Raw genomic sequence first — 8,966 nt, 5'->3', positions numbered from 1 at the left:
CCTTTATTATCTGTGCCCCCTGGTAGGACGCGATCCCCAGTGATGAGGGCTTTGATGGTTCCTCCTGTGGCCCCAGCACCTGCTGCAGAGCTGGGAGTGTGGTAGGCGCTCAGCTGCTTTTCACTGAGCCAGGCTTTTTACTTCTCCCACTCACCGCAAGCCTACGATGCACCTGGTGCCCTGTGCCTTTCCCTGAATGACCTCTTTGAATCCACCTGGGAAATGGGGCATAATGGTCACTCTAGTTTTATGGTTGGAAAACAGGCTCACCGGGGTGCAGTCACTTGCCCAAGGTTCCAAAAATAGTGTGTGATGTAGGCTGGATTTGAACCCGGGGTAATTTGCTGGAGAAGCACAGCAAGAGAGGGATAAAGGAGGGGAGAGAGAGAGATTTAATTTAGAAAGAGAAAGAACATGACAGAGAACAGGAAAGAATGAGAGGAAATGAAAGAAAACATGAGAGAGAGAGAATGAGAGAAAGAAGAGAAAGAGACAATGAGAGATACAGGTGAGAGAGAAGTATCTCATGAGAGAGAATAAGAACATGAAAAGAGATAGAACGAGAGAGAGAGAAAGAAAAGGGAGAGTGGAGTCTAGGATCTGGGGAGGGGTCTCCTCTCTGGGCCCCGGGCCCCTAGCGCCTGCCGCCAGCCCCATCTGGGCCCCCAACCACTGCCTGGTCAGAGTTGAGGCAGCCTGAGAGAGTTGAGCTGGAAGCTCACAGCACCTGACCCCTGGAATGCATCCCCTGGGGGGCAGGCCAGCCCAGACAGAGGACGCTTATAAGCCCCAAGGAGGCCCCTGTGGGAGGCAGCAGGCTGGAGCTCAGCCCAGCAGCGGAATCCAGGAGCCCAGAGGTGGCAGGTAAGAGGCCTGGTGGTTCCCCACTAAAAGCCTGCAGTCTTCGTGATCCGAGTCTCCCTCCAGCTCCATGTCGCTGGATTCTCAGCCTCTGTGCCTCCTATCTCCACATCTCTCCAGATAGATCCCTCCCTGTCTCTAGTTAGGAGTCTATCTTTCTCTCTCTCTCTCTCTCTGGGTCTCCCTTAGCCTCTCTGTCTCTCTGAATCTATATCTCCGTGTCTAACTCTCAGACTGTCTCTGAGGGTATCTCTCAAACTCTGTCTCTCCAGCTCTGATTCTCTGTGTGTCTTCCCTCTGTGCTTGTTGGTGGATGGCTGGACACCATCTCTCCCCACTCGTAGACGGCTAGATGCTCTCTCTAGACTTTCCTTTCTACCTAGTTCTCTCTCTCTCTCTCTCTCTCGTTTCCCATCTCTCTCTCTCTTTTTCTCTTTCGGTCTCTAAATCTACCTCTAGGTTCTGGGTCCATGGATGGGAGTGGGGGTAGATGGTCTAGACTCTAGCCTACCTAATAACATCCCAGAGGGAAGAAAGGGAGGGAGAAAGAGAGGGATGGAGAGACTTGGACTGAAGACCCCCAGATAGGGCTAAGTCTCAGTCCTCATCCCCAGGTGCTGACGTGATGACCACAGCAGGAAGCCCCTGGGGCTGGCTCCTGGGGTACCTCATCCTCGGTGCCACAGGTATCTGAGTACATGTGTGTGTGACTGTGCTTGGGGGCACAGTGTTTGTTGATATTCGGGCGTGATTCAGCGTCCTCCTGCTCGTGACTGCAAAGCTGGCTGTGAGACGATACCATGTGATCTGCCCCCCATGGCTGTCCCCCTGAATTGTGTGTGGCAGTATGCCTGGGTGTGTGGTTGGACCTGTGAGACACTGACAGTTTGTGCCTCTGAATATCTGGTGGAGTGACAACAGTGTAATGATGATGTAGGGACAGGGGAAGCCGAGGGTGCAGGAGATTGTGCTTCCTGGGGAATAATCCATTGCTGGGAATCTGTGCCTACTTCTTGGGTCTTCAGTCCTGAGATCCCCCTCTCCCATCCCCAAGGAACTCACCTCACAGGACTATATATTGGTGTTTTGGTGTGAATGGGCTTGTGGCTGGGTGTAACTGTGGGTAAGGCTGGGAGAGGATAGGACTGACTCGGTGCAGGACTCTGAGCATCAGTCTGTGCAGACAAGTGACCCGATCTTTGCTCCCAGCAATAACTCCACCCCCTGAGCTTTAATCCACGCCAAAGGACCCGATCCTACCGCTACGAGCCTAGACTCCCCTGTTGAACCCCTGACCGTGGCTTTGCACCGCGATGGCACCAGTATCACCTCCAGAGCCCACCCGGGAGCCCTGCCTCCGCCCCAGGAGCCCCGGTCCCACTTTCTGAGACTGCCCCTGTCCATAACCCGGCTCTTGAAGCCTTGACGGCGCCCCTGCGCTGTAACCCCAGCCCTAGGAGCACTAATCCCGACTTCTCAGCCCACCCCCATGTCCTGACTCACCTCCCAGAAGCCCTGACTACCCTGAAACCCTGACCAGGCTCCCGCACCGTGATCACCGCCCCTGGGAGCCCTAGGCCAATACCGTGGACCAGCCCTTGAAGCTCTGATCATGCCCCCTGCACCATAACCCCACCCCCAGAAGCCCTGGGTCCGCCCCCTGGGCTCATCCCCAGCCCTGACTCGGCCCGCAAGAGTCCTGACTGCTCCTGAAGCCCTGACCGCGCCCCTGCTCAGTAACCCCACCCCCAAAAGCCCTGGGCCCACCTCCTGAGCCCGCTCCCAGCCCTGACTCCACCCCGAGGAGCCCTGACTGCTCCTGAACCTCTGACCACGCCCCTGCTCGGTAAGCCCACCCCCAGGAGTCCTGGGCCCGCCTCCTAGGCCCGTCCCCAGCCCTGACTCCGCCCTCAGGATCGCTCGTCTCTGGTAGCAGCAGTCGAATCATAAACGGCGAGGACTGCATCCCGCACTCGCAGCCCTGGCAGGCGGCACTGATCATGGAAAACGAATTGTTCTGCTCGGGCGTCCTGGTGCATCCGCAGTGGGTGCTGTCAGCCGCACACTGTTTCCAGAAGTGAGTGCAGAGGTAGGGCGAGTGGGCAGGGCCTGGGTCTGGGGGCAGGGCCTGGATGTTACTTTGGCTGAAGGCTGGGGCCTAGTATCAGGTTCATCCTGGGGTACTCAGGGGGAAGCAGCGGTGAAGGCCCTGGGAGGAGGACGGAATTAGCCTGGATCCGGGGAGCCCAGAGGGAAGGGCTGGGAGGCGGCAACCTTGCTTTGGAAGGACTCAGAGAGCTCTGGGTTGAAATCTCAGCCCAGTGCTGAGTCTCTAGTGAACTAAGGCAAGTTCCTGTCCCTGAATTTTTGTAAATGGGGATTTGAGACCATGGTTAAGTAGCCCTTAGGGTGTTTAGCGAAGAGGGTGGGGTTGGGGTTAGGGAATGGGGATGTGAACGGGGTTGAAGATGAGAATGGAGATAAGGATGCAGTTGCCACAAAACTGACCTGCCGTCCGTGGCCCTCAGGTCCTACACCATCGGGCTGGGCCTGCACAGTCTTGAGGCCGACCAAGAGCCAGGCAGCCGGATGGTGGAGGCCAGCTACTCGGTGCAGCACCCAGAGTACAACAGACCCTTGCTCGCCAACGACCTCATGCTCATCAAGTTGGACGAATCTGTGTCCGAGTCTGCCACCATCCGGAACATCAGCCTTGCTTCGCGGTGCCCTACTGCCGGGGACTCTTGCCTCGTTTCTGGCTGGGGTCTGCTGGCGAACGGTGAGCTCGGGGGTGTGTGTCTGCCTTCTTCGAGGGGTCCTCTGCCCAGTCGCGGGGGCTGACCCAGAGCTCTGCGTCCCAGGCAGAATGCCCACCGTGCTGCAGTGCGTGAACTTGTCCGTGGTGTCTGAGGAGGTCTGCAGTGAGCTCTATGACCCGCTGTACCACCCCAGCATGTTCTGCGCCGGTGGAGGGCAAGACCGGAAGGACTCCTGCTACGTGAGAGACGGGAAAGGGGAGGGCAGGCGACTCAGGGAAGGGTGCAGAAGGGGGAGACAGAGATACACAGGGCTGCATGGAGAGATGCAGAGATGGAGAGACACACAGGGAGACAGTGACAACTGGAGAGAGAAACTGGGAGAAACAGAGAAATAAACATAGGAATAAAGAGAAGCAAAGGAAGAGAAAAACAGAAATAGACACACGGGGAGGCAGAAACACACACACAGAAATGCGGTTGACCTCCCAACAGCATGGGGTCTGGGGGCGCTGACGTCCACCCAACAGAAAATCCTTGTATAACTTTTGACTCCCCAAAAATGTGACTAGAAATAGCCTACTGAGGGCCGGGCACGGTGGCTCACGCCTGTAATCCCAGCACTTTGGGAGGCCGAGGTGGGCGGATCACGAGGTCAGGAGATCAAGACCATCCTGGCTAACACGGTGAAACCCCATCTCTACTAAAAATGCAAAAAATTAACCAGGTGCGGTGGCGGGTGCCTGTAGTCCCAGCTACTCCGGAGGCTGAGGCAGGAGAATGGCGTGAACCCGGGAGGCGGAGCTTGCAGTGAGCCGGGATCAGGCACTGCACTCCAGCCTGGGCGCATGGTAGACGTAGACTCTGTCTCACAAAAAAAAAAAAAAAAAAGAAAGAGCCTACTGTTGACGGGGAGCCTTACCAATAATATAAATAATCAATTTATGCATATGTTTTATGCATTCATGATATACTTTTGTTGGAATTTTTTTATATTTCCAAGCTGCACAGTTCATCTGTGAATTGTTTTAAATTGTTGCAACTCTCCTAAAATGTTTCTAATATATTTATTGAAAAAAATCCAAGTGGACTTGTGCAGTTCAAACTAGAGTTGTTCAAGGGTCAACTGTGTACCCAGAGGCAAACAGTGACACAGACTCATAGAGATGAAACACGAAGAGAAATAGGAAAAATCAAGACTGTACAAAGAGGCTGGGTATGGTGGCTCACACCTGTAATCCCAGCACTTTGGGAGGCGAGGCAGGCAGATCACTTGAGGTAAGGAGTTCAAGACCAGCCTGACCAAAATGGTGATATCCCATCTCTACTAAAAATACAAAAGTTAGCTGGGTGTGGTGGCAGGCGCCTGTAATTCCAGCTACTTGGGAGGCTGAGGCAGGAGAATCGCTTGAATATGGGAGGCAGAGGTTGCAGTGAGTCAAGATCGCACCACTACACTCCAGCCTGGGCAACAGAGTGAGACTGTGTCTCAAAAAAAAAAAAAAAGACTTTACAAAGAGATGCAGAGACACTGAGACAGACAAACAAGCCACGAAGGAGACAAAGAAGGAAAGACAGAAACAGACAGACAACAAGCCCAAGAGAAGCAGCCAGGATTCAGGACATAGGACGTCGGGAAGCAGGATTAGATGAGGTCAGGGATCTGGAACGGGACTTCCAACAGATATGTTGCTGCGCTATGTTGTTGTTGATGCTGGTTCTGTCTTTGTTTCTCAGTCTCATTTAGTTCCTCGCTGATCCCACATCCATTTCCACCTCTCTGTGTTTCGGATTCTGACTCTCCCTCTCTTCACAACAGGGTGACTCTGGGGGGCCCCTGATCTGCAACGGGTACTTGCAGGGCCTTGTGTCTTTCGGACAAGGCCAGTGTGGCCAAGTTGGCGTGCCAAGCGTCTACACCAACCTCTGCAAATTCACTGAGTGGATAGAGAAAACCGTCCAGGCCAGTTAACTATGGGTACTGGGAACCCATGAAATTGACCCCCAAATACATCCTGCGGAAGAAATTCAGGAATCTCTGTTCCCAGCCCCTCCTCCCTCAGGCCCAGGGTCCAGGCCACCAGCCCCTCCTCCCTCAGACCCAGGGATCCAGGCCACCAGCCCTCCTCCCTCAGACCCAGGAGTCAGGCCACCAGCCCCTCCTCCCTCCAGACCCAGGGTCCGGGCCTGGCCTCCTCCCTCAGACCCAGGGTCAGGGCACCAGCCCTCCTCCCTCAGACCCAGGGGTCAGGCCACCAGCCCCTCTCCCTTTAGACCCAGGGATCCAGGCCTGGCCCCTCCTCCCTCAGACCCAGGAGTCAGGGCACCAGCCCTCCACTCCCTCAGACCCGGGTCAGGCCACCAGCCCCTCCTCCCTCAGACCCAGGAGTCCAGGGCACCAGCCCCTCCTCCCTCAGACCCAGGAGTCAGCCCCTCCTCCCTCAGAGCCAGAAGTCCAGGCCCCCAACCCCTCCTCCTTTAGACCCAGGAGTCCAGCCCCTTATCCCTCAGACCCAGGGCTCCAGACCCCCAACTCCTCCTCCCTCAGACTCAGAGGTCCAGGCACCCAACCCCTCCTTCCCCAGACCCAGAGGTCCAGGCTCCAGGCCCTCCTCCCTCAGACCCAGCCTTCCAAAGCCACCTAGACTCTCCCTGTACACAGTGCCCCCTTGTGGCAAGATGTTGACCCAACCTTACCAGTGTTAGAGTTGGTTTTTCATTTTTTGTCCCTTTCCCCAGATCCAGAAATAAAGTCTAAGAGAAGCGCAGGTGCTGTTTGTAGTGTCCTCCTTGCTTCCCCTTCCATTCAAGAGATTCCAGCAAATGGCTTTTCCTCCATGGGTCTCAGTTTCCCTATCTGGGAAATGGGAGCTTTGACCAGGAGGGCCACAGGGTTTCAGAGGGAGGGGCCATTCCCTGGGTAGTTAAGAGAAACCAGTGCCATGGCTGTTGTCCAGTTTCTGAAAAGTCAAGTCAGCAAATGGTAACTGTAGAGGTTTTCTTGCTTAGTTTTACGATTCAGCTTCAGTTGATCTATATTTGTTTTTGTCTTCTTAACTGCATTTCAAGAATTTTTAACTTGCATCTGTCTCAGGACTTGGCTGCTGCAGCTGGAGGCTGGTGGGAAGAATCGTGGAGAGGGTTACTGTGAGTGACAGCTACAGAGACCAAGGAGCAGAAAGAGGGGAGGTTGAGGGCCAGAATGGGGCAACTGAGGGGCAAGGAGATGGGAGACTGGATAAGTATATAGATAATATGAACAATACAATTAACACATTCTATTTAATGGTCAGATATGGAAAGTTGCACCCAGTACCTGAAAAATATAGAATCATTTCAAAAGACATACAGCTGCCAGAATGGCTAAAATTGAAAAGAATAACAGCATCAAGTCTCGGTTATATCTACAGTAGCTGTAACTCTCCTACAATGCTGGGGGTAGGGGGTAAAATGGTACAACCACTTTGGAAAACAGCTTGGTAAATTCTTAGAAAGGTAAGCATACATCCACATGATGGCTAGCAATTCTACTCATAGTATTTATGTAATAGCCATAAAAAGACTTCCCTAAGAATGTTTATAGTAGTTTTATTCATAATAATGAAATGGGAAATGAAGCAAATGTCTATCGTAAGTGAGTGGATAAGCAAACTGTGATATATCCATACCATGGATTGCTACTCTGCACCAGAAAGAAATAAACTATTGATATAAGCAACAACATACACGCATCTCAAAATCATTATTCTGGCCGAGCGCAGTGGCTCAAGCCTGTAATCCCAGCACTTTGGGAGGCTGAGACAGGCAGATCACGAGGTCAGAAGATCGAGACCATCCTGGCTAACATGGTGAAACCTTGTCTCTACTAAAAAATACAAAAAAACTAGCCGGGCGAGGTGACAGGCGCCTGTAGTCCCAGCTACTCAGGAGGCTGAGGCAGGAGAATGGCGTATACCCGGGGGCGGAGCTTGCAGTGAGCCGAGATCACACCACTGCACTCCAGCCTGGGCAACTGGGCGAGACTCTGTCTCAAAAAAAAAAAAAAAAAAAAAAAATCATTATTCTGAGTGAAAGAAGCTAGACACAAAATATGATACACTGTTTGATTACATTTATATGAAATTCTAGAACAGGCAAAATTAATCAATGTTGCCTGGCTGCTGGGATGGGAGAGGGGAGTAGGTATAGAAACAGATTCTGGTCAGGTGCGGTGGCTCACCTGTAATCCCAGCACTTTGGGAGAACAAGGTGGGCAGATCACTTGAGGTCAGGAGTTCAAGACCAGCCTGGCCAGCATGGTGAAACCCTGTCTCTACTAAAAATACAAAAATTAGCCAGGCATGGTTGCAGGTGCCTGTAATCCCAGCTACTCGGGAGGCTGAGGCAGGAGAATCACTTTAACCTAGGAGGTGGAGGTTGCAGTGAGCCAAGATCACACCACTGCACTCCAGCCTGGGTGACAGAGCAAGACTCTATCTCAAAAAAAAAAAAAAAATTTAGATGGATGTGTTGGTGAGCGCCTGTAATTCCAGCTACTCTGGAGGCCGAAGCAGGAGACTTGCTTGAACCCAGGAGGCAGAGGTTGCAGTGAGCCGAGATCACACCACTGCACTGCAGTCTGGGCAAAAGAGTGAGACTGTGTCTCAAAAATAAAAACAAAAGCAAAACAGATTGGGAAGAAGCATAAAAGAACTTTCTCGGGTGATGGAAATTCTCCATAACTTTACAGGAGTGAGGATTACATGACTGTATGCGTTTGCCAAAACTCATTGAATTGTAATGCCATACTGTGCATACCTCAATAAAAACTTTACCTCAATTTAAAAACCACACACAGCATTTACAAACATGAACCCGTTACTGAGGTACGAAGCAAGTCTCAACACATTTCCAAGTTGGAATATATAGAGTATGTTATCTGACCACAATGTAATTAAGCTAGAAATCATAATAACCAGAAAATCTTCATGTGTTTTCAAAATGGTCTTAGGGAGTGCAAGTGCAGGTTTCTTACAGGGATATGTTGTGTGGTGGCAAACTCTGGGCTTTTTACTGTATCCATCACCCAAGTAGTGTGCACTGTACCCAATAGGTCATTTTTCCTCCTTCACCTCACGCCCCTCTCATGCTTCCACCTTCTGGAGTTTCCAGTGTCTATTATTTCACTCTGTGCCTGTTTGTACCCACTGTTTAGCTCCCATTTATAAGACAGAACATGTGGTATTTGACTGGCTGTTTCTGAGTTATGAGTTATCTCATCTGCCACCACACCCGGTTAATTTTTTGTGTTTTTTTTTTTTTTTTTTTTGACACGGAGTCTCGCTCTGTCACCCAGGCTGGAGTGCAGTG

At 52.1% G+C, this 8,966-nt stretch overlaps 1 protein-coding gene across 1 annotated transcript; it reads left to right on the top strand.

Moving 5' to 3' along the window:
- Positions 1–514: 514 nt before the first annotated feature.
- KLK4 (kallikrein related peptidase 4) lies at positions 515–5,831 on the top strand. Its single transcript, XM_003915977.5, has 5 exons — positions 515–1,547; positions 2,776–2,938; positions 3,390–3,640; positions 3,723–3,859; positions 5,437–5,831. The coding sequence occupies exons 1-5, from the start codon at positions 1,487–1,489 to the stop codon at positions 5,587–5,589; spliced, it is 765 nt and encodes a 254-aa protein (XP_003916026.1). The 5' UTR covers positions 515–1,486; the 3' UTR covers positions 5,590–5,831.
- Positions 5,832–8,966: the final 3,135 nt, after the last annotated feature.

Source organism: Papio anubis, chromosome 20, assembly GCF_008728515.1.
Source record: "Papio anubis isolate 15944 chromosome 20, Panubis1.0, whole genome shotgun sequence".
NCBI lineage: Eukaryota > Metazoa > Chordata > Mammalia > Primates > Cercopithecidae > Papio > Papio anubis.
The sequence above is the reverse complement of the archived record's forward strand: the minus strand, read 5'-3'. Positions and strand labels throughout refer to the sequence as shown.